This window comes from Lepidochelys kempii, chromosome 5, assembly GCF_965140285.1.
Source record: "Lepidochelys kempii isolate rLepKem1 chromosome 5, rLepKem1.hap1, whole genome shotgun sequence".
In the NCBI taxonomy this organism is placed as follows: Eukaryota; Metazoa; Chordata; order Testudines; family Cheloniidae; genus Lepidochelys; species Lepidochelys kempii.
In genome coordinates this window covers 135,249,722-135,274,354 of record NC_136384.1, presented here as the reverse complement: position 1 = coordinate 135,274,354, position 24,633 = coordinate 135,249,722, and the positions used below count along the sequence as shown (strand labels likewise).

Here is a 24,633-nt window from a genome sequence, read left to right as displayed (position 1 = left end):
TCGCCACTGCAGGCCAATGGCCCCTGCAGGAAGCGGCGGCCGGTATCGGCCGAACCTGCGGACGCGGCAGGTAAACAAACCGGCCCGGCACGCCGGGGGCTTTCCCTGCACAAGCGGCGTCCCAAGTTTGGGAACCACTGCCTTAGCTAATACCTGAAGCCTGGGCAACAGCTGGCATCTGGCCTGCCAGTGTCAACCCCTAATGAGGGAAATGGAGTGAAAGCATAAAGGTGAGAACTGAATGAATGGAGCCTTCTGATGGACCCAGTGACTGTATATACTTGAAGCTCCATGGACACTGGGCAAAGAGAGAAAATTGCCTATAAGGTTGTGAGAGCAGATTCCAATCCACTTGCACATATTGAGTAGCACCTTGCTCCACAAGTGGTTCTATCAAAGTCACCACTTGTGGAATGAGATGCCACTTGGTGTCAGGGGATTTGAATGTGGCTCCCCACTCACTGGAATGTGCTAGACCTACACAGGAAAAGGTAGTCCAGGAACTAAAGTTTACTGATGGTGTGAAATTCCATGTGGCACCATGCCTTCGTGAAATATGCCTGTTCATGTCGGCAAATGGAATATTCAACCATAGGTGGTGTTCATGGCAACTGCACCCAGGTTTTCTCCTCTGGTCCAGCCAGGGCATCCGCTCCCAGGCTTCTGGCTCCCCAGCCAGTGTTTCTTAGGTGGAGAGACACCTGTTTCTCTCCCTCCTGACCAGGGTATTTCCAGGCTGCACAGTTCCTTGCCCACACTTTGTCATTGCCAGCAAAAGACAGCTTGCCCAAGTAGGCCTGCTTGCTTTCTCTTCAGAGTGTAACTGCCCACAGTTATAAGAACCAGAGGGCCAGTCCATTTGCTGGATCAGACAGAAGGCCCTGAGTCAGCTTAAAGTCAGGCTATTTATTCACAAGTCCTTTCTCTGTCTGTTTGGTCCCTGGAGAATCCAGTCTGGGTCTTGGAGCTGTCCTCAGGTAACAAGTGATCAGCAGACAAAAGATTCCCTCCTCAGGCAAACCTTGAAAAGCTGAGTCCTTAGGTGGGCATTTGCAATTCCCTTTTCTCCAGTATTGCCTTAATCCTGTCTTCCCCCTAAAGAAGTTCTAGAAAAATCCTACAATATTACATAGGCACTTGCATTTTTAATACAATGGGCGCTCCTAAAATATGCCCAGGATATTGCCATCTGCCATCCCCCTCACCGTTAGAAATGTATGCCCTTATTTCTCTCTGAATTTGTCTAACTTCAGGTACCATCCATTGTCATCATATACCTTTCTCTGCTAGATTGAAGAGCCCTTTATTAAATATTTGTTCCCCATGTAGGTGCTTATAGACTGTAATCAAGTCACTCTTAACCTCTTTGTTAGGCTAAATAGATGGAGCTCTTTGTGTCTCTCACTAGATTGCATGTCTGCTAATCCTTTAATCATTCTAATGGCTCTTCTCTGAACCTTCCAATTTACCAACATCCTTCTTGAACTGTGAGCACCAGAACTGGACACAGGATTTGAGCAGTGGTTGCACCAGAGCCAAATACAGAGGTAAAATAACCTCTCTGCTCCTATTTGAGATTCCCCTGTTCATGCATCCCAGGATCACATTACCCCTTTTAGCCAAGGTCCCACTAGGAACTCGTGTTCAGCTGATTATCCACCATGGCCTCCAAATCTTTTGCAGAGTCACTGCTTCCCAGGATAGAGTCCCCCATCATGTAAGTATGGCCTGCATTCTTTGTTCCTAGATGTATACATTGACATTTAGCCATATTAAAATGCATATGGTTTGCCTGCACCCAGTTTACCAAGAAAGCTAGATAATTGCGAATCAGTAACCTGTCGTCGTCTTTACTTACCATTCCCTCAACTTTTGTGACATCTGCTAACTTTAACAGTGATGATTGTACGCTTTCTTCCATCCAGGTCACTGATAAAAATGTAAAACAGTGTAGGGCCAACAAGCAATCCCTGCGGGACCCCATTTGAAACACACCCACTTGGTAATGATTCCCCATTTACATTTAGAGATCTATCAATAAATTTTTAATCCATTTAATGTGTGGCATATAAATTTTATATTCTAGTTTTTAATCATATAGAAGTCTAAGTATATTACTTCAATCTTTGTCTGGAGTACTGTGTCCAGTTTTGGGCCCCACACTACAAGAAGGTTGTGGAAAAACTGGAAAGCATCCAGCGGAGGACAACAAAAATGATTAGGGGACTGGAACACATGACTTATGAGGAGAGGCTGAGGGAACTGGGATTGTTTAGTCTGCAGAAGAGAAGAATGAGGGGGAATTTGAGAGCTGCTTTCAACTACCTGAAAGGGGGTTCCAAAGAGGATGGATCTAGACTGTTCTCAGCGGTACCTGATGACTGAACAAGGAGTAATGGTCTCAAGTTGCAGTGGGGGAGGTTTAGGTTGGATATTAGGAAAAACTTTTTCACTAGGAGGGTGGTGAAGCACTGGAATGCGTTACCTAGGGAGGTGGTGGGATCTCCTTCCTTGGAGGTTTTTAAGGTCAGGCTTGACAAAGCCCTGGCTGGGATGATTTAGTTGGGGCTTGGTCCTGCTTTGAGCAGGGGGTTGGGCTAGATGACCTCCTGAGGTCCCTTCCAACCCTGATCTTCTACTACCTTTATCAACACAACTTGTAATCTCATAAAAATAAGATATCAAGTTAGTTTTGACACAATCTATTTTCCATAAATCCATGTTGATTTTTCATTAACTATATTACCTCCTGTAATTCTTTATTAATCAAGTTTCATATCAGCCACACCATTATCTTGCCCAGGATCGATGTCAGGCTGACAGGCCTCTTAATTATCCAGAACATCCCATTTAGTCTTTTTAAAAATTTGACACAACATTCGCTTTCGGTCTTCTGGAACTTCCCCAGTGCTCCAGCACTCACTGAAAATTAACTTTAATAGTCCAGCAATCTTCTCAGCCAGCTCTTTTAAAATTTTTCAGATTTAAAAATGCCTAAATTTAATGGCTTCTGTTTAACATCCTCCCAAGATACTGGTGGAATGGAAAGAGTGTTGTCACCATTTGCTGAGACTATATCATCTGCTTTTCCCCAAATAGAGAACAGAAATATTTATTGAATGCTTCTGCGTTTTCAGCATGATTATTGTTAATTCTATGATTTCCATATACTAATGGGCCAATACCATTGTCAGGATTCTTTTTGTTCCTAATATATTTAAAAAAACTTATGCTCAAATAAGTTTGTTAGTCTCCAAGGTGCCACAAGTACTCCTGTTCTTATTGCCGTTAACTTTGCTGGCCATAGATTTCTCCTTGTGTCTCTTTGCTTCTCTTATGAATTTTCTACAGTTCCGAGCATATATATAGCTGCCTTGTGCCTTAACTGCCCCCCTAAAGCAGGTTGGTTTTATGGTCTCTTTCCTCAGTTTTGGCTTTTTGGACATCTAGGAAGGTGTTCTTAAGTGATTACCAATTGTCATTCACATTTTTCTGTTTAAATTCTTCCTTCCAACTGATTTGGTTCATAATTGTTTTTAGCTTTGTGAAATAGGTCCTATTAAAGCACCAAGTATATATATTAGTGGTCTGGATTTTATTCTGCTTGCACATTATAAATGTAATCAAGTCATGATCGCTTGTACCCAAGCTACTCCTATAGCTAATTCTCTGTTATGCTTTTTTCTTGTTGACTCACTGTGTAAATCAGGCTTCCATTGGGTTGGCTTGCAATGCTTAGTTTACATTTGGAGAGATACATATCTTACCTCCTGTCTGGAAGAAACCTGTTTTTCTCTTTGGTTGGAGACAGATTTTAAAACACATTTTCAGTACATATACAAAGGCCTTAAATGTAATTCATACATGCATCTCGCAATGATTTGGGGATCAGTATGATATAAGCTTTTATTAGAGACCTCTGCATGACTTAATTTATGGATAAATACCACGAAAGTGGTGTGCTAGATGTATTGAGTTTGTCAGGCCTGTTAGGAGTTGCTGTTATACAACAGTGAACCCTTTGATGGTTGGCATTGAGGGATTTTTAGGGTCACAGTCCACCTGTTAACCTGTCGACAGTCCCACCTGCAGTGATGCAGTTGGGCTGGATGGAACATAATTGCTGCTTTTGTCAGCCTCTTCCCTGCTTCCTTCCAGGGAGTTGGCTCTATGCTTTCCCCTGCCTGCTGGACTCTCTTCCAGTGGGCTGGATGTTCCCCGCAAACCTGAACCATCATTCCTTTTCCATTCCTGAGAATACAGCAAGTCTGCTTGCTAGCTGTGTCTTTGACCAGTTCTTCGTGTTGAGCTGCCTTACTCTGCATAGCTCAACTAGCTGAGCTTTCTTGAGCTGTTCATAATTCATTTTCCCTGTCTCTCTTTTCACAGTTGCTTTCCCAAAAAGAGATGAGATTTACTCAGTGCTTTTCCCTTTTATGGTACTTGCTTTCACTGCTGTTGACCTTTAGGCAATTCACACCATCAGAGATACTTAAACTGAATTCAGTAAGGTTTGTCAAGGATATGACAGGAAATTGCCACGTCTGCCACATCCCTGTTTTGACTTGCCAAGATACTATGTCTAGTATGTTCTCTTCTAAAGCTCACGGTGTCATGATGTCACTTCTCTCCTGTCAGCCCACTCTGACTTCAAAGTGGAAAAGGGAATGGCAAGATGAATGGATGCTAGAGGAAAGGCGACGGGGAAGATGAGAGCTATGTAAGGGAAGTTAAAGGTTAAAGTCAGCACCTTTGGAAGTCAGACAAACAAATGATTAGGAGTATGGAACAGCTTCCATGTGAGGCGAGATTAATAAGACTGGGATTTTTTAGCTTGGGAAAGAGACGACTAAGGGGGGGAGGTGATTGAGGTCTATAAAATGATGTCTGGTGTGAAGAAAGCAAATAAGGAAGTGTTATTTACTCCTTCTCATAACACAAGAACTAGGGGTCACCTAATGAAATTAATAGGCAGCAGGTTTCAAACAAACAAAAGGAAGTATTTCTTCAAACAGTCCACAGTCAACCTGTGGAACTCTTTGCCAGAGGATGTTGTGAAGGCCAAGACTATAACAAGGTTCAAAAAAGAACTAGATAAATTCATGGAGAATAGGTTCATCAATGGCTATTAGCCAGGATGGGCAGGAGTGGTGTCCTTAGCCTCTGTTTGCCAGAAGCTGGGAATGGGCGACGGGATGGATCACTTGATGATTACCTGTTCTGTTCATTCCCTCTGAAGCACCGGGCATTGGCCATGTTGGAAGAGAGGATACTGTGCTAGATGGACCTTGGGTATAACTCAGTATACCTGTTCTTATGCTACTTTAGGTATATGGACGTAGGAGCCAAACTTTGACACACTGTTTTGAAAATATTGGACCATTACAAATCAATTTGCAACAGTATTTGTCCGTTGCCGTTACGCTTTACCTAGTAAATTTCCTGTTGCAATTCTAATTCCAGGTTTAGGAGATCTTTCCTGGAAGAGATGGAAAGGAGACCTGAAAATGGAGAGTGTCTCCTGGCTGGAATTCCAGGCAAGCCTCTTGAGTCAAATTCAGATGATGATAACGGTAATGCAGGCTCAGAGAAAGAGAGAGCTGTATCATTGCCTCACAGGGACTTGGGAAATGCACAGCTCAATCCTAGCAGAGAAGAACCCAGAAAGAAACTCTGTGGCTATTTAAATAAACTTGGGGTCAAGGGGCCAATCAAGGCCTGGAAGTCTCGTTGGTTCTTTTATGATGAAAATAAATGTCACTTACTGTACTGCAGGACAGCTCAAGATGTTAACCCTTTGGGGAGCATTGATCTCTCCAGTGCCAGTTTTGATTGCCAGGTGGAAGCAGATGAAGGGGTTTTTGAAATCCGAACTCCAAGCAGAGTGTTTATTCTTAAGGTGAGCACAGTGTCTTCTAGGCAACTACTGCAGCTGGCTATTGTGAAATGCAGGCACTAATATCGCAGCTGTCAGTGTGAATGGGCCAGCACTGAAATGGTCCTGGTAAAAGTTCAATAGCAAGGTTTAAGCACTACCCTGAGAGCGTGCGGGCCTTTAGCTTTTGGGCCTGATTCTCTCACTGACGCTGTTGTAAAACCAGGGTAACTCCACTGGCTTCAGTAGGAGCAGAATCAGACATGGAGTTCAAAAGGAAAGTTAAGTCAGGAGCAATTGAACTCCAGGATGTAACCTTTCTAATATAACGCTGAGCTTTCCTGGCTTGGGGATGGGTGCTGGGTCAACTTGGAAGCTCACTGTGACGATTTGGGTGGGAGAGAGGCTTGTGGTTACTAATTAAATGCCCTATTCAGTCCCATTAAAGTCAGTAGCACTGCCTGGGGTTTAAGTCCGCCTGAATTTTGCCCCAAGTGCCTAGAACTTCCCCTGTGAAATGTATACATTTACCTCCAGTTACAGTCAGATGCAGGGGTTGCAAGCCTCTTTCCCCACCTAGATTTAGTAAAGGATTCCTTGGTTCTTGGGGGCTTGAGGACACCAGGCCGGAGCTGACTCTCCTGCAGAGCCCCAGGGTCAAATCCCAAGCTCTGTGGGACTCCTCTGGCAAAGAGCAATGGCTCACCAGCAACAAGAGCTGATTGAGGATGGAGCCTTTGCAAACCGACTGCTACAGCTTTCGACTCCCTCTATATCACTCTCTGCTCAATGCAGCTGGACCAGAAATCTTCAGCTGTGACAGGCTTTTCCTTTAAAACAAGAGTTAATTTGGAGACCAGCCATCTAATGTAGCAGACAGTCTGCAGTATGCCTGGGAGACCAGGGTTCAGGATTTACCCCATGCCTCTCGAATCAGGGTTACAACTGGGGGCCTAGTGCTCAGGGATCAGGTGTCTCCTGCCTGGCCAACATCAGCTGGACTAGAGCAGGGAGGTGGTGATCAACTTTTCAAGGGCATCACAGCAGGCTGCAAGTGGCACTTCAGAGAGCCATGTCAAACCTGTTTTATATAACGTTAGGCAGTCAGCAGACAGGCCATGATGTACTGGCTGCAGCAGCTGCAGATGAAGCGTTGGGCGTTTTGCAATACCCTGACTGGGCTTCCTGTGGACAGCGTCACTGTGGCAGCACTGCCTGCGAATGACTCTCTGCTCAATGAAATCAGTAGGTATTAAATAGTTAACTATTTCCCCCTTATCTGATCAGTGTACAGAGATTTTGGGTCAGCGTTTTCAAACAAGGCACCTAAACAAGTGCCAGATCTCAGAGGTGCTGAGCTCCTGGAGCTCCCATTGACTTCAAGGTGGTATTGAAGTTCCAACGTGGAGGGCCCCAAACTTGAAACCTTCGGCCTTTGTAATGAGAGCAGTGCTAGTTCTCATTGGACAGCTCGTCTTCTGAAATAAAGGGGCTGACTTTCATACACAGCCAGGGCTCTGATTGTCTAGCTGGGGCTGTCTGAGGGGCAGCCAGGTTGGTGGGGTCAAAGGCATTCAGATTTATGTCTACAGTTGCTCTTGGCTTTTCCCTGGAGCAAACCCCTTAGGGTTCTTAGGAACTCTTGAGGGGCCTACAGCGAAAGGCCTACCTTTTGTTCCATTTGCAATCTGTGTCAGGACGTGATCACACAGTTACACCTATGTGACAGGTGCAGGGTGCCGCTGGGGGCTAGTCTGTTGCTTAGCTGTCACCAGGAACACTCTTTCCTGCTTAAAAATAAAATTAAAAAAAAAAGTAACATTTGGCAGCAAATGCTGTACCTCTGTTTAAAAGAGGCATAGACGTGTGTCGGTCTCTCTTTTACTTAGCAGTTGTCACTGTCTTTTCTGGTAATCCAGGCTCTGTGACATCAGTTTTATAATGAGTATAGATACATACAAATGATACCATCTGCGGGGGGAAATGATGCCAGCACAGTTCTGTTTTTCCTTGTTTGGCTTCCGTACGGACCTTACTCAGTGTTACCTCATTGTACGCCTTAAAATGTAAACAGTTAAAGTCAACTTAAGTTACCTTGGCAGTGGATGAATGTAAAGATTTTTGCATCTGCAGGCCTTTGGGCTCTTATCTGTGTAGCAAACAACAATTGTCGTATGCCGTGTTGTAGCCGTGTCAGTCCCAGGATATTAGAGAGACAAGGTGGGTGAGGCAATGTCTTCTACTAGGCCAACGTCTGTGGATGAGAGAGACGAGCTTTTGAGCCCACAGAGTTGCTCTTCAGGTCTGGGAAAGCTACTACGAGTGTCACAGCTAATATGAGATAGATTATGTGCTATTTACTTACGCTAAACCAATGGTGGATTAGCCCCTGGGCCAACGGGGCCTGTGCCTGGGAGCCCTAGGGAAAATGGGCACCCCCATACCCTGACCCACTCTTCCCACTCACCCAGCGCTTCTGCCGGGGAGCGGGGTCAGGGCACGGGGGCCTCATGCGGGGGGGACTGCAGGCAGAAGGGGTGGGCAAAGGGCCCCTACTTGCTCTGGCCCAGGGCCCCACAAATCCCTAATCCACCTCTGTGCTAAACTATCTGTTCAATCTCATATTTAGCTGTGACACTGGTAGTACCTTGCCCAGACACTGGTAGTACCTGAAGAAGAGCTCTGTGTAGCTCCAAAGCTGGTCTCTCTCACCAGTAAAAGACATTCACCTACCTTGTCTCTCTAGAAAACCACAGGGAAGGTTGGATGGCTTCCTCTGGCCTGTCTTGAACAGATATATAGACTGAGCTGAAAGGATATGACAAGGCTTAATGCCTAATGTAAAGCGGCAGAGTTTGATCAAAGGTTTAGGAGTTTATCTAATTTCTCTCCTGTTTTTCTAGTTCACACTGAAGGTGAGGGGTTCTTTCCCCCTGTGAAAACCCCTACAGACGTGGTAGGTTTAAAGGCAGCCTCTCTGCCCGCTCCCCAGCTGCCTGCTGCCCTCCAAAACATCTCCCTCAAGCACCCTTGGACTGAAATCCAGTAAGTGGCGGTGGAGGTGTGGCTGGCGTGTTGGGCTGCTGCCTTGTGGTGCTCTTGAGCATTACTATAGCCCAAGACAAGAAGTGTGTCGTGTGGGTGATGCCTTCATGCAGGCATGCGGGAACTCAAAGGCAGTAGAGTGGATACCGCACAGCAGGAAATGCAGGCTCTCTGCAGAGTTTCCTTGTCCCCTCTCTGGCTCTCTGACCAGCAAATCTCAGCAGCAGGTCTACAGCCTGGATTTTTTTTAAATGCCAGTGTCCGTACACCTTTTGCACGAGCACTTACGACGACGTGCACAATCTAGTAAGTGCGCACCCAAGCGGGTCTGAGTGCACGCAGTAGAGCTTGATCCACAGCCCACTGAGTCACTGGTACTCTCGCCGCTGATCCCAGTGGGCGTCAGATCAGGTGCATTGGGCATGCGCAGAGGCAGTCATGTAGCGTTGGCCCAAAGCGGCTGACCTTGCAAGGGGTTGAGCGCTCTAGAAGCGATTCAGCAAGAGCTTACCTCCCAGCCTGTGAGCAGCTCCATTGCCAAGAGTGGCACTACTCACTGCTTAAAGTTAAGCTCATGCTGAAGTGCATCAGAGCCAGAGTGCTCAACCCCTTGCAGGATCAAGCCCCAAATGCACATGGACTTCCAGCCGCTCGAAGGGCCTGATGCAGCTCCCATCAAAGTCCATGGAAAGGCTCTCACTGACTAAGGTGAGAGCCGGATCAGGCCCTGACCTTCCGAGTTCTGATCCAGCAGAGTGCATAAGCCCGTGTATGACCAAAGTTTGGCTGTATGTAAGTGCTTTGGGGATTGGAGCCCGAGCATTCACCATTGGCACTGATAGTCACAAGCACTAGCCTCTAATGCTAGTCAGGGGAAAAGATGCTAGTGTCTACAGCTAACACTGTTGGCCGTTCTGGTGGCTAACACTGCCAGCCAGCCCACTGGGACCACACACTGTGTTTTCCTAGGAGGAGAACGCCACAAATTCAGGCTCCGTGGGGACTGGAGAACATCTCGGGTGGGCTAGGACAGGCTGATTTTTTTCCACAGCATGGTAGTTTAGCTAGGGCTCTTATCTGTGGGTCAGGTGGGCAGCAGAAACAGACACTCTGTTAGGAGCCTGAGGACGTAAGTGTGTCTTTGCATCCCCTATTTTCAAATCCAGCCTCTGCTGCATGGTTTGTTTCTCTCTCTCTCTCTCTCAGTATTTCCAAAGCATCTGTCGCTGTCATAGCCAGGTACCAGTTTTGTTAGGAGTCTAGTTTGGCTGTGGCCAGCAGACCCCATATATTGTACTTACTGTAACCAAGACAAATTGGCACAAGTAAGGGAACGCGCAAGTGCGATGCAAGAGAGAGCGAAAGAAAGAGCCAGCTTTGCCTGCTGTCTGTGCTGTACCCGTCTTTTCTGCCACCGTCACTAACACAACGTTCACTTACCGGAAAGACTTGGGGCCAGATCCCCAGCTGGGGCGAATTGTCAGAGCTTGTGGGGTGCTCTGCTTAATGCCACCAGCTGGGATCTGCCCCACTGACGCCAGCTGGGATCTGGCCTGTTTTTTATCTATTTTTTAATGATCACTGACGGGTACGGTCCTACCAAATTCAGGGCCATGAAAAACGCATCACGGACCATGAAGTTTGATCTCCTACCATGAAATCTGGTCTTTTGTGTGCTTTTACCCTATACTGTACAGATTTCACGGGAGAGACCAGCGTTTCTCAAATTGGGGTCCTGACCCAAAAGAGAGTTGCCGGGGGGTCACAAGGTTATTTTAGGGTGGTGATGGTATTGCCACCCTTACTTAGGCGCTGCCTTCAAAGCTGGGCGTCCGGAGAGCGGCAGCCCTTGGCCAGGCGCCCAGCTCTGAAGGTTGCAGTGCAGAAGTAAGGGTGGCAAGACCATGCCAAGCCCTCCTTACTTCTGCACTGCAGCTGGCAGCGGCTCTGCTTTCAGAACTGGGCTCCTGGCCAGCAGCCTCTGCTCTCCAGCTGCTCAGCGTAGAAATCAGGGTAGCAGTCCCACAAGCCCCCCTACAATAACCTTGCAAACCCCCCACAACTCCTTTCTGGGTCAGGATCCTACAATTACAACACTGTGAAATTTCACATTTAAATAGCTCAAATCATGAAATTTATGATTTTTAAAATCCCATGACCATGAAATTGAGCAAAATGGACCAATGATCACTGACAAGGGATGGCTCACTCAATGATTACCATTCCCTCTGGGGCACCTGGCATTGGCCACTGTTGGAAGACAGAATACTGAGCTAGATGGACCTTTGGTCTGACCCAGTGTGGCTGTTCTTATGATGCATGCTTTTCTGGATTTTCTTATGCCAAGCAATGGTACATCCCAATGACCTCTCTCGCAACTTCTCCCCTCCCCCTTACTTTTTCCTTCCTGCATAACAAAGTGAGGAGCAGCACCCCTGAGTGGCGATCTAGGGGAGCCAGCGATCTGGTTGGCCTCAGTGACCACAGCTCTCCTGGCCCTTGGGCTCCCTGGGTTTCTTTGTCTTTTCAGAAATACAGTCTACAATATCTGTGGCAGCAGGCAGCTCCCGGGGAATGGCAGGAGCATCTCTGGTGTTGAGGGATTCCCAGAGCACCCTGGGACTCTGGCAGCAGAACAAGAGGTGGAAGGGGAGGCAGAATGTCCAGGTACTTTCTCCTCACTGTGATTTGTGGCCTGTATCCCAGCCTGGCATCGTGAAATCATTGTGCAGCAGCCCTACCAGCTGTTGAAGGAGACGGGGGTTTCTTTGGAAGGGTTGCGATGTCCTCCGGGGGCACTGAGCCCTAGTGCTCTGCTCTCCAGGGCTCCGGAGCAGCTCCCTCTCCTTGCTATGGAGCATCGCAGGGCATGGTGTCTACGGGCTGCTTCCCCAGGTGGCACGGATTGGCGTAGCTCCCTTGAAACCACTTTGCAGGAGCTGGGGACCTGGCCCTGTTTTCTTTTTGGTGCCTGCAGCAGTGGGGTACCTTGGCAACAGGCATCGGCTTTGTCAGCACTTTCCCAAGGGCTTCAGTTTAGAGCAGCCACTCCTGCCTCTCTGCTCTCTGTTCTGAGCAGCAAATCCTCCCACCGGAGCTGTCAGGCTTCGCTTGGGAGCCAGTCTTCCCTCCAAATGGCCATTACTGGCTCCCCTCAACTGGTGTAAATCAGCATAGCCCTATTGACTCCAGTGGAACTGCGCTCATTGACGCTGGCTGGGATCAGCCCCGCTGACTCCAGCTGAGCTGCGGCCGGGGCTTGGCCCTGTGTATCGACATTAGATACGGCACTTTGGTTGCCACCCTGTGTCTGTCGCTCTCCGGCTGGTCATTCAGTTTGGTGCCGGTTTCCCGCAAGTGAAGTGACTCCCCTCCTCTCACTTGTCTCCCTCAGTCAGGGAGAAGGCCCGAGAGGAGACACAGGCTGGGCCCAGGTCGCACTGGCCTAGGAAAGGCAAATGGCTGAACAGCGGTTTCCCTGCCTTCGCTGAAGGGTTGGCCCGTGAGAGAAGCTCCCCTGACAAGGTGGCTGTTCTGCAGCAGCAGGTCCTGGCACTCACAGAGGAAATCAAGTCTCAGAAGGTAAATCTGGGGACCGTTGCTCCAGAGCCCAGCAAAGCCACTGGGATGGCTCTATAGACCCCAGGGAGCTTTGGATCAAGCCCCTACGTGCTAGCATGAGCACTTCTTGGCGTGCCATTTGCTAGGGGGTTATGCTTGGTTCTCCAGTGATGTTCCCGTGGAGCTCTTCTCAGTTGGGGCAGGGGAGGGGTCACACCGGTGTGATCCTGCTTGAGTCGGTGGGTGGGGGTGTCACTGGGCTCTCACTGGTGTGACTCTGATTGGGAGTGTCAGGGGGTCACTGGGCTCACACTGGTGTGACCCTACTCGGGTTGGGGGTCACTGGGCTCACACTGGTGTGACCCTACTCGGGTTGGGGGGTCACTGGGCTCACACTGGTGTGACGCCACTCGGGGCAGGGGCGGGGTGGTCACTGGGCTCACACTGGTGTGACTCTGACTGAGGATGGCAGGGGGTCACTGGGCTCACACTGGTGTGACTCTGACTGTGGGTGGCAGGGGGTCACTGGGCTCACACTGGTGTGACTCTGACTGGGGGTGGCAGGGGGTCACTGGGCTCACACTGGTGTGACCTCGCTCGGGTCAGGGGGGTCACTGGGCTCACACCCATGTTAGTAGAAGAGGAAGCAGGCTCATGATGAGCAGTTGGCTCCGTCCTTAGTTTACTTCCTGGAGGCGATGGCCTTCTCCCAGGGCGAGCAAGCTTCCTCTGTGGCCAGGTGCCGGAGCCTGCTCCGAGCGGGGAGGTGACCGTGAAAGTGTTACCATGACAAGGGGATTGTTGGCAGCACTGGTGCGAGTGTGCGGCTCCCTGCAGCGACCGTGAGCCCAGGGTCTCTGCATCCAGTCAGCCCTCAGGAAGGTGCCTGGGGAGAGCCCAGGGCCAGGTGGGATGCAGAGCACCCCCTTGCAAGCAGTACAGCACCTCCGGGGCGGTACAGGCCATGGAGCATGGAGCCCCCTCTGGGCTGGGTGCTCCCCGGGCAGGCTGGCAGCACAGCTCCGCTGTTATAGACACGTAGGAATTGCCAGTCGTTCTCCAACACTGGCTAGTGCCCACATCTCAGCAAAAGGCTGCTATGGGGTGTCCTGCCCAGGGGGTGTCTCCCCCAAATCCCCTTAGATAGTGCCCTGTCCCTTAACGAGAACCCCCAGGCCTGCTGCAACCTCAGACAGAGCCAGTGCTGTGCTGCGTGTGGTCCGTGTGTTGTGACGATCACGCCATGTCCCCGCAGGAGCTGGTTACGCTTCTCCACAAGGCTCTGGAGGCTGCACAGCGGGAGAAGAGAGCATCCAGCAGGTACCTGGCTGCTGCAGAAGACAAAGACCGGCTAGAGCTGGTGCGGCACAAAGTGAGGCAAATCGTTGAGCTCAGCAATCGGGTGGAAGCCCTGGAGACCGACAAGAAGGAGCTGGAGCAGAGCCTGGCCCTGAGGGACAACCGTGTGGAGGAGCTGCAGAAGCACGTGCAGCTCCTGATGGACAAGAACTATGCCAAGCAGCAAGTCATCCTGAAACTCACAGAGCAGGTTGTCCTGGATCTCTCTGAGCCAGTGCAAGAGGCTGATGCTGTTGCTGTCAACACCTTGCACAAGCAGCAGGAGGAGATTGAGCATCTGAAGGTCCGTGAGGCAGGCACAGCCAAATCAGCAGCTGGAGGGCTCTGTAGTGTCTGGTACAGCAGGCGCCTGGGGCTGGTTTGTGCCGCTCCTTTGCTGTCCAGAGTGCAGGCAGTTTGCAGGGGCTGGGCTGATATCAGTCCTGTGCTTTGAAGGGTTTGTCTGGTTCAAGAGATGGGGAAGTGGTAGCCTAGAGCTTGTTTTGCCTGACTCAGCTTGAGTCATCCTCCATCCAACCCTTAGCTCCTCCTCTGTTGCTGCCTTCAGTCAGTCTGTCCAGATGTGCCCTCTGTGTAAACAGCATTTCCCCTCAGACAGCCTGGCCCCCCGTGCAGTTCCCAGCCCCATCTGTGCAGTTATAATGGATGCTTGTGTCTCTCAACAGAGAAACACTGCAGCCAACGGGGGGGTTTGTTGCCTGCAGTGATGTGGTGTTCGCTGGTGCCGGGAATGCCTCAGGCCTGGATTTTTAAATATGAACCAAACCCAGATCTCTCGGCCTGTCTCCTTGCGGCATCTTCCAAGCATTATGCACTATTACAGGGCAGACTTAAGATGTTTTGAGTGCCCTAACTGTACATTCCAGACCTGAACGTATCTGAATTTCTTTTAAGTTTAGCCTTACGTCTAAATGTCCTGGGTCTCTGATGTTATTTGGGAGAATTATGCCCTCCCTGTAATGTATTTTACCTTAAATTATGGAGCCGTCCTCTCGTTCTTTAGTTTTTATGTGGGGATTTAAAACAGAGAGGAGAATAGCAAAAACCTGCCTGCTGTCCGCCAGCCCGGTGTGAGCACCTGCTCTGCTTTCCGGCAGGATGACCTAGATGCCTACAGAACTCAGAACCAGTTCCTCAACTCAGAGATCCACCAGGTCACAAAGCTCTGGAGAAGCGTTGCCGAGAAGGAGAAAGTCTTGCTGATGAAGGTGAGATGAGCTGTGGAGAGAGGTGGCAGCTATTCATTTAATTATTGTGAAGCAAGCACCAATGCAGGGGTTTCCCTTCCTACCCAGCCCTGGTCCCAGATGCACAGTAAGCCAACAAGGGTCTTGTTCCCAGTGGACTCCCATCCACCCCTTCACTCTGCATTTTGGTGGCCCCGACATGGGATCTCTGATCAGCTTCCCTCAGGAGTTTCCCAAATAACATACAGGCAAACCCTAATTTTTGTTCGGGTCTCAAGGGATGATGAAGCGTTGTTAGAGTTGGGGTCTTGCAAAATCAAATTTCTGCTTCTCTACGAATTTCAGCTCCAGGCCAGACACAAACTTAGAGTCATGTGAAGCTCTGGGGTTTATGTAGGAACAGGCTCATCCCAGGCTCCATCCAGTCCAGTAGCCTGTTGCCAACAAGGGCCAGTGCCACCAAGATGCAGGGCTGAAGCTAAGATGCTCACAGGGAAAGTTCCCTTCAGCCCCCAGGAGTTAAAGGTCTGCTGACACTCAATGCTTGGAGTTTTTGTCCCTTCTGAAGCACTTGTTTACATTTAAATCTCTGCTATCATAACTCTGGATACTCAGCCACAGAAATGGTCAGTCCTTTTTTGAATCCTGCTGAGCTCTTGGTCTCAACACCTCATGTGGCAGTGAGTTCCACAGGCTAATGATGTGCTGTATGAAAAAGTATTTCCCTCTCTGTTTTGTCAGAATTTGGCACCATTTGATTTCACTGAGTTTCTCCATGTTATTATGCTGTGGGATGGAGCGGGCACTGCCCTTCCCCCTTGTATTGTGGAATGGAGCGGGCACTGCCCTTGGTCCTATCTTTGCTGTTCCATTCATGATTGTACTCTTGTCATGCTCCCTCCTATTCATCTCCTCTCTACAGTAAACAGTCCCAGTAAATCTGTTCATCTGTCTTTAGCACCCTTAGTTCTCCTCCTCCCTGCCATGGTCCCCTCTAGTTCTGCCGTGACTCTGTCGAAGTGGGGTGCAGTCCTTCCCACACGAATCAGACATGGCAAGGCAGTGCTGTGTATCATGGCACTGTACCAGTTCCGTGTTGTTCTCCATGCCATCCCTATGCACCCTAGCACCTCGTTTGCTTTTCTAACCGCTGCGGCCAAGGTGCAGATGTCTCCAGTGAGCTCCCAGGGTGGCGTGCCCTTGGGCGGGTCCCTCAGCCTCTCAGGGCCTCAGTTCTCCACCTGTACATGTGGGAGAACGGCCCTTCCTTTCTCCCACCCCTTTTCTGGCCTGGGTCTGAGCACTCTGGGGCAGGCTTGTCTCTCACTATGTGTCTGGGTAGTGACCAGCACACCGGAGTCTCAAACTCAGCTGAGCCTTCTGCTAGTCCCTGTCCCTGGCTAGTAGAGGAGTACCACTGCCTAGCTGGGGAGCTGCAGAGGAGCAGGTGGACGAGATGAGACAGGTCAGGCTTTAGATGCCTCTTCAAAATGAGGAAGGTATGAACCCAGGTGTCCTGGCCAAATGTCACTCTGGGCAATTCTGACACCCCCCCCACACCACAATAAAATCCCCTAGGCAGTTTCAGGGGTAGTTTCCTCCACACACGCACACACACTCCAGTGAACTCCCGCTTTACCCTCTAACACCCCCCAGCTCAGCAGCCCCTGCTTGCCCTTGCTGCACCGCAGTGACCTACTGCCAGCCCCCGGGCTGCTCTCCTTGCTCCTGCAGGGCTCTGGCTCTCTCCTGCTGCAGCGGCCTTGCTGTGGCGGCTCCTTCCACCCTCCACTGCGCTCTGTGGCATGTGGTTGACTCAGGAACTGCCTGCCCACGAACACGGGAGATGCAGGCAGCTGCTGGGGCAGAGACCTGGCGCTGGGTGCCTCTGGGGGGCGGGTTTCCAGGGGCAAGGGCAGGCGATGTGGGCTCTGCTCTCCAGCCACGCTGATGGCTGACACACGTGGCAGGGGCTGCAGCCACTCTGACAGCACCCCCAACGCTCTCTTCCAGTGTGCCCGCCTGCAAGCCCGCAGCTGCCAGGTGGAGAGCAAATACCTGATGCTGTTGCGGAGGCTGCAGGAGGCCTCCCCTGGCCTGGCCAGCGGTGATGCCGAGCTGGTGAAGAGCCTGATCCAGGAGGCACTGCAGTGGGATGCGAAGGAGGAGGCCGCGGAGGCTCTTCAGCTGAACCCTGTCAGGTAGGGGGCACGTGAGCCAGGAGGGCACATCATTGCTTTGGGGCAGGGATGCAGCAAGGGCTCTCTGTCATGGGATGGGCCCTCCGCTCAGAACAGTCCTGGGGCGGCTCCTTCTGCCAGGTTCCCAGCTGTCCCCTGCTGAGGCGGACAAGCTGGCTGTCCTGCACAGAGTGGGCATAGCCCAACTCCCAGATCTCCGGCAGCAACCTGGTGGACAGATCTGCATGTCGCCCCCAGCCCAGTTCAAAGCTGCTGACAGTCACCTGAGGATTACAGACTCTGGAATGGGAAGACGCATCCCCAAAACAAAGCACTCCCAGGCCCCTGCGATGGAGCCTGTTCTGTGCATTTAGCCAGACGAGGTGCCATCAGCAGTAACGTTTTCGGTACACACCTCACTGCTGAGTTTGCTATTCCTTGCCCTCCCTGAGCTGGGGCGCTCTGCTTAGCCAGGTGGTGCAGTTAGCCTGGGCTGAGCACAGAACTCATCCCCGCTGTGGAGGGGAAGTGAGTGAGTAGCTGTCACATGCAGGCAGTTTGGGGTTTCTGTGCACACATCTTCCATTAGCTGGAGCTAAGTGTTTTCCACGGTGGAGGGGATATTGGAGATGAGCAGAGGCCGGCAGGAAGAGTGAGGCTGGTCTGTCTTCTCTGCAGGGTCACCTGGGTGTGAGCAGTGGGTTAGCCTAACCTGAGTGTGAGCAGCTGCATTGCAAACCCACACTCGAGTTCTTGGGCCTCATTGGGGCCATGTGTGTCACTCGGACTTCCGGGGCACAGCCCATGCGTCTTGGTGCTGCAATGAGCCGAGCTGCTCTGGGAGGCTTTCAGTGAACTGGGGCAGAACTTGTCTGTCCTGAGAACGTGAGGGAATTGTGGGAAGGCACTGGAAAACCATCAGCTCTGAGTGGGTTAGTAGGCATCCTCACTGCAAAGTGGGCAGGTTACCAGCCTGAGTGAAAGTGACTCCTGCACTCTAGCCCACCCCCTCTGCTGGGCAGCTAACCCGGGTGTCAAGCACCACTGCAGAGGGGTGAGAGGGTTATGGGTGTGGATGGGAGGGGTTAGGGCAAACGTGGGGTGGGTGGTTGTAGTCGTGTCCCTGCAGGGCCCTCCTTGGCTCCTGCCCCTGCTGGGCTGAGAGGGTCACACAGAGACCTGTAGGTGCAGTGCCCACCTGGTGCTTTTATTTACAGACTGTGTTCCCACCACCTTTCCAGCATACACGTAGTCCCCTTCTTGAGGTCCACCAGCAGGAGAGAGGGGGCAAGCTACCTCTCTCCGCTTCCCCTCACTGCCTTTCCTGTAGTGCAGCTTCCCTCTTTCCAGCTTCCCCCCGGCTTCTTTCCCCTGGGGCTCTTATCCAGCCCCAGCCTGATGAGACAGCAGCTGTTCCAGCTTCCCCAGTCAGGGCCAGGTGGTCCACCCAGCTCCAGTTCACCTCCCTGACCTGGAGCTGGAGTGACAGAGGGTTGGCTAACCAGCGTTCTGCTTAGCACCCTGTCACAGTGGGTAATTGCAGTGAAGACCAACCCTGGAGTCAGGAGAGGGGTTGTTATGTGATGGGGAAATCTGTACTGGACCTCTGGCAAATGTCTGTCTGGTTGTTCAGCTTGTCAGCGTTAGGACCCTGCGTGTGCAGCACCCGGCAGGGCCCCACTCCTGGCTGAGGTGCCACGGGCCCAGGCTGGAACTGTTTGAACACAGTTACAAAGGGGCACTGGAAGGATGCATGGAGGTGTTGGTGCTCGAGTGATAGGAGGCCCAGCAGTCTGGTAGCTCCTTCCATCTCTAGCAGCTGGGGTTCCAGGAGGAGGGGCCAAAGCTGGCTCTCACAGGGTGCTGCCCAGGGAGACAACCACTGTGCCTAGGGCAGCAGAAGTGGGGACTGGGCACCGTAGCTGCCTCTGACTCAATTTGCCCTGCGTGCCAGTATCCTGCTGAGCAAAGTCTGTCCAGCACCTAGCACGTGGGTTTCAGGCCCTGCTCTGCTCTGCCGTTTCCAGAGAGTATGATGACTACGGGTTTATGACCATTCCCAAATACGAGGTTGAGGACTGGAAGCTTCTGGCTAAAATCCAAGCCCTAGAGATCAAATCCAACAACCTGCTGAGCCACATGGTGGTGGAGAAGCCTCTTCATGAGAGATGGGCCGGTATGGCTGAGTTGAGCCCCTCTGCAGAGCTGAAAGGCTTGATCCGCTGCGGCATCCCCATGGAGCACCGCCAAAGGGTCTGGAAATGGATAGTGAGCCAGCACCTGTCCCACCGCCACCCCGCCAACCACTACGAGAGCCTGCTGCGGCAGGGCAAGCGCACGGAGCATCCCGCCTTCCGGCAGATCGAGCTGGACCTGCCCCGCACCCTGACCAACAACAGGCATTTCACATCTCCCACCTCCCAGCTCGTCCCCAAGCTCCGAAGGGTGCTGCTGGCCTTCTCCTGGCAGAATCCCGCCATCGGCTACTGCCAAGGGCTAAACAGGTGAGATACTGGGAGCCACTGCCGGAGCAGCAGGGAAGGCTGCTCACTGCTGGGCTGTCTCTGTACGAGGGGATAACAGCCGCCCCTGAGGCCTGGGGGGCTCCTGGAGGATCAGTCCATCACAGAATGGGGTGCTCGGATTCCCCAGCAAGGGGGCCTTAGGAGTACCACAATGAGAGGGACCTGCAGGGAAGGGAAGCAGGTGGACATTTCCTATTAGAGTGATGGTTTCGGTTCTTCAGGGATTCCCCCTGTCTGGGGGAGCTGGGATGGCTGCTTTTGTATGAATTTAGATGGAACGTGTGGGCTAAAGGTGTTCACATCACCCAATCACATTCCAACATTAAACAGTGTTAAACAAGGACCAGGGCTTAACATACAGAGACTTCAGCTTGCTTTAGTGCAAACACACCATTAAAGAGCCTTTAACTTTTTATTGAAGATACAGAAAAGAAGGAAAAACAGGTAAAGCCTTTGAAATGTAAAGTATTAACAAAGGCTTCCATTTGTACAACATCCCTTCTTCCCTTTGCCGTTAGCTGGAGAGCATTTTAGAAGTAAAATCTCCCTTGTTTGACAGGCTTTAGATGGTACCAAAGGTGGTCATAATTGTCGTCCCAGGTGGGGGTTGGCATTCAGTTGGAGCCAGCAGGGGTGGCGATGTCATCTGGGTCCCTCTCTGGCCCGTTCGGGTCACACAACACCTCTCAGGATCAGGGTGATGAAGGCTGGAGCTGCCAGGAAATGGTGGGCTTGGCAGCTGTGATGGTGAAGTTCACTCCAGTACCCTCTGCCCGTTCTATCCATCTGTTCTTTTCATTCTTTTTGTTTGTTCTTTCATTCTTTCCCCATAAAATCTCTCTCTTTAAGGACCCCAAGAGGGAGTGGTAGGTGGAATAGACCATCCCCTCATTATTATGTCCACCAAAAAGGTCTAATATCTGACATACCAATTTTGGCTCATGAACTTCCAACTCCACATCTCCTCTTTTTAACAAGCATAATTTCACCACAGTCCTTGAGTCATAGTGACTTGGCCTTTTTCTCTCAGAGTAATTCAGTTATTCTGTCTCCCTTCCGTACCTGTTCCCATCAACGTTTGTTGTTATCAGTTAACTGGAACAGCTTGTAACTTTTACATACTTTTTGCAGCTGTGCTCCCAAGTTGGGTGGGTTTGTAGGCCTATTTGTCACAACACTGCTCGTAGCAGAGTTGTCAAGGAGGCAAATGCCCTGTGGCCCGCACACACTGGCCATCAATGTCCTGCTTAAAAATGAAGGCTTGTTCATGTTTTGTGAGCTTGACACCTCTTCCTCCACCAGCCCCATCCTTTCCCTGTCCCCTGTTCAGAGCTAAGAGAGGCAGACCAGTTCCTGTGCCCAGCATTCATCATGCCCTTTGTTCATGGGCCGCAAACCCACACCTACTAACCTCCAGCCAGGAACAAACTTCCACAGCCAGGTTATCAACCCCGTGACAACAGAAATGCTGTTACTCCTCCTCTGAAGGAAAGGTACACAGCCATCTCCCAGAGACGCACTTTCCTCTGAGCTCATCAGTGCCTGCTGAGCATCTAAAGAACAATGGGATCAGATTCAGGGAATAGAAGTGAGGCAGAATAAAGTGACTTTTTCAAAAGACTTCTTGTATCCTCACTCAGTATTCTGAGCCCTCATGCGGCGATTTAGGAGGCCTGGAGCATTGCTGTGATGGATAGTAACATGACATGAAATGTACATCAGTCATTTGTATCACGTTGGCCAAATCCTGGGAGCTGCTCAGCACCTGCAGTCGCTCCAGAATCGCGTGTGAGTGCAGCAGCCTCTGGAATTGGCTCATGGGCAGGAACACGCCCTCAGCTTTTCCGTGAGCTGCCCAAGCAGCATGCTGGGAAGCTGGTTGCTGCCTCTCAGCCTCTGCTTCCTCAGCAATAGGAAAAAGCAAGGCCTGAACTGGTGTGTAAGAATTGAGGCTTGTCGCGCGTGGCACTCAACTGTCCTGGTGACACTCCCCTTAGTGGAGAAGACTTGACATAGATATTGGGAAGCCTCCTTTACTCTTCAGAGCCTGCTCTCCGCACAGTGTCACCCAACAGCTATGTGGTCCCCCTCCCTGCCCAGCTTTCTGCAGGGCGTTGTCCAGCAGCCAGATGGGCCCCCACGGCCCCCCAGTGCCTTTTGCTCTGTGCAGAGTCACCTGGCTGCCACATGGGCCCTCTCTCTCCCCAGCTGTTTGTGTGGTGTTGCCCAAAGCGTGCCTAAGACCCTCCCTCCCATCCGGCTCCGCGAGCAGGCTGGGATGGTGTATCTATTACCTGGCACCTAGGACATGCATGGGGCTCTGCAGACTGCCGCAGGAAGACAAGTTCCCTGCCCCAGAGAGCTCATCCTGTCCAGCACAGAGCACCCTCTGCTCCTCTGAGGCTGATTGCAGCCAAGGGGGCTCAGGGCTCTGATGATGAATGGATGACCGGGGGCGGAAGAGAGGGAAGTGATCTGTGTCACATGGATCTATCAGGGTAGAGCCCCTGCCATCTCAGAGTGCCCTGAGGCCAGCTCCCAGGTGGTGTAAATCAGCATACCTCCACTGGCTTCAGTAGAGCCCCACCCATGTACCCAAACTGGGGCGCTGGTACTATGAGTCTAGCTGCACTGCTTAGCCCTGCCTCATCTCCAGTCCCTGCTCTAGTTCCCTGACAGTGCTGCTGGACTTGGCAATGAGCTCCAGCCAGCCTTGCTACTCCGGGAGATACAGGGAGATCTTTGAGGCCCTGGTGAAGCACACTTGTTGGCTGGCCTGTCACTGCTGAGCAGCCTGTGCTCCCTGCACCGGAGATTTAATGTAAAACCTAAAGCTAGAAGAGCAATGCCGACCAGACTCTCTGATTTCCCACCAGTGCTGTTGCAAGTCAGTAGGTAACAGAGAGAGTTTGCTTTGTTTCCTGGTGTCCTGTCCATTGCAGGTTGGCAGCCATTGCCCTCCTGGTCCTAGAAGAGGAGGAAAGCGCATTCTGGTGCCTGGTTCACATTGTGGAAAACCTGATGCCGGCGGATTACTACAGCGACACGTTACTAGCATCACAGGTGAGCATGAGAATCCGGCTATGTCATGGGGGTGAAAGACAGCAAGGTACTTGCACAGAGATGTTAAAGGGACATGGTCCATTCCTGCATCCCAGCCCCTGGGAAAGCCCTGTGCTCTCTGCAGCCCTCCTACATAAGCCAATCTTAGGGTTACTTTGCACCACTGGAGCAGGGTGCATGAGAATCAGGCCTATGCTGTCCCGCGAGTCCTCGGGAATCAGGCACTTTTATTAACTGAACAAGCACTCAGCATTGTCTGAACCCATGGGGTTTCCTCACGTCATAGGTGATCTCATTAACTCTTTCCACTACTTCAGAGTGTCCATTCTAAATGTCTTGCATTTTATTCTTTCTCACAGCATCCAGCACAAGCACCATATCTCCTATTTCAAATGCTCTTTCCTCGGCATGTCTATCATGCCAGGCCTCCCCAACTTCCTGGCTTTCCTTTAGATTTTGCTGAACCAAATCCATCATATCTTGCAATTTTTCATTAAAAATGAGACACATACTCCATCACTGGCTACTCTGTCTCCTCAACATTACCTTCCCAAGAATCATGAGTCAGATCTAGGGGTCCGCTAACCTGCCTTACATGAGCAGTTCAGAGGGAGCAAACCTAGTAGATTCTTGGGGTACACTCCTGTACACATACAACAAATGTGTACAGACCAATTGGAGGATTGGGCCAAAAGGAATCTGATGAGGTTCAATAAGGAGAAGTGCAGGGTCCTGCACTTAGGACGGAAGAACCCAATGCACTGCTACAGACTAGGGACCGAATGGCTAGGCAGCAGTTCTGCGGAAAAGGACCTAGGGGTGACAGTGGACGAGAAGCTGGATATGAGTCAGCAGTGGGCCCTTGTTGCCAAGAAGGCCAATGGCATTTTGGGATGTATAAGTAGGGGCATAGCGAGCAGGTCGAGGGACGTGATCGTTCCCCTCTATTCAACATTGGTGAGGCCTCATCTGGAGTACTGTGTCCAGTTTTGGGCCCCACACTACAAGAAGGATGTGGATAAATTGGAGAGAGTCCAGCGAAGGGCAACAAAAATGATTAGGGGTCTAAAACACATAACTTATGAGGAGAGGCTGAGGGAGCTGGGATTGTTTAGCCTGCAGAAGAGAAGAATGAGGGGGGATTTGATAGCTGCTTTCAACTACCTGAAAGGGGGTTCCAAAGAGGATGGCTCTAGACTGTTCTCAGTGGTAGCAGATGACAGAACGAGGAGTAATGGTCTCAAGTTGCAGTGGGGGAGGTTTAGATTGGATATTAGGAAAAACTTTTTCACTAAGAGGGTGGTGAAACACTGGAATGCGTTACCTAGGGAGGTGGTAGAATCTCCTTCCTTAGAGGTTTTTAAGGTCAGGCTTGACAAAGCCCTGGCTGGGATGATTTAACTGGGAATTGGTCCTGCTTTGAGCAGGGGGTTGGACTAGATGACCTTCTGGGGTCCCTTCCAACCCTGATCTTCTATGATTCTATGATTCTATGAACAGATATGGCAGCCGAACATCCCCATCATTCTGGCACCTGTCCACATCCATTTTCATCATAGATTTCAAGGTCCCATTGAACCTTTCCACCAGACCATTGATTTGTGGGTGGTAGGGAGCAGCTTTTAGGTACTTTACTCCACACATTTTCCATAAAATGGAAACAATAGACATAAAATTGGACCCATGGTCTGACAATATTTCTCTGGGAAAACCCAACTCTGCTAAAAATAGCAAACAACGCTGTTGCCACTGTCTCTGCCTCAATATTAGACAATGCTGCAGCCTCGGAGTACCTGGTAGCAAAATCTACCAACACAGGAATATACTTCTTCCCATTC

At 50.8% G+C, this 24,633-nt stretch overlaps 1 protein-coding gene across 7 annotated transcripts in view; it reads left to right on the top strand.

The window, feature by feature from the left end:
- TBC1D2 (TBC1 domain family member 2) overlaps window positions 1-24,633 on the top strand; it is a 40,513-nt gene that overhangs the window by 9,290 nt on the left and 6,590 nt on the right. For 2 of the 7 annotated variants that reach the window (XM_073346022.2, XM_073346017.2), the window contains exons 2-11: window positions 5,464-5,899; window positions 6,976-7,120; window positions 8,779-8,920; window positions 11,451-11,587; window positions 12,315-12,502; window positions 13,737-14,123; window positions 14,938-15,048; window positions 17,041-17,228; window positions 19,235-19,711; window positions 22,675-22,795. In XM_073346022.2, coding sequence (XP_073202123.2) covers window positions 5,489-5,899; window positions 6,976-7,120; window positions 8,779-8,920; window positions 11,451-11,587; window positions 12,315-12,502; window positions 13,737-14,123; window positions 14,938-15,048; window positions 17,041-17,228; window positions 19,235-19,711; window positions 22,675-22,795 — 2,307 coding nt within the window. In that variant the 5' untranslated portion in view covers window positions 5,464-5,488. Of the gene's footprint in view, window positions 1-4,638; window positions 4,721-5,459; window positions 5,900-6,975; window positions 7,121-8,778; window positions 8,921-11,450; window positions 11,588-12,314; window positions 12,503-13,736; window positions 14,124-14,937; window positions 15,049-17,040; window positions 17,229-19,234; window positions 19,712-22,674; window positions 22,796-24,633 lie in introns of those variants that run through there. The other 5 variants (XM_073346020.2, XM_073346026.2, XM_073346024.2 and 2 more) reach the window with 5 other exon arrangements.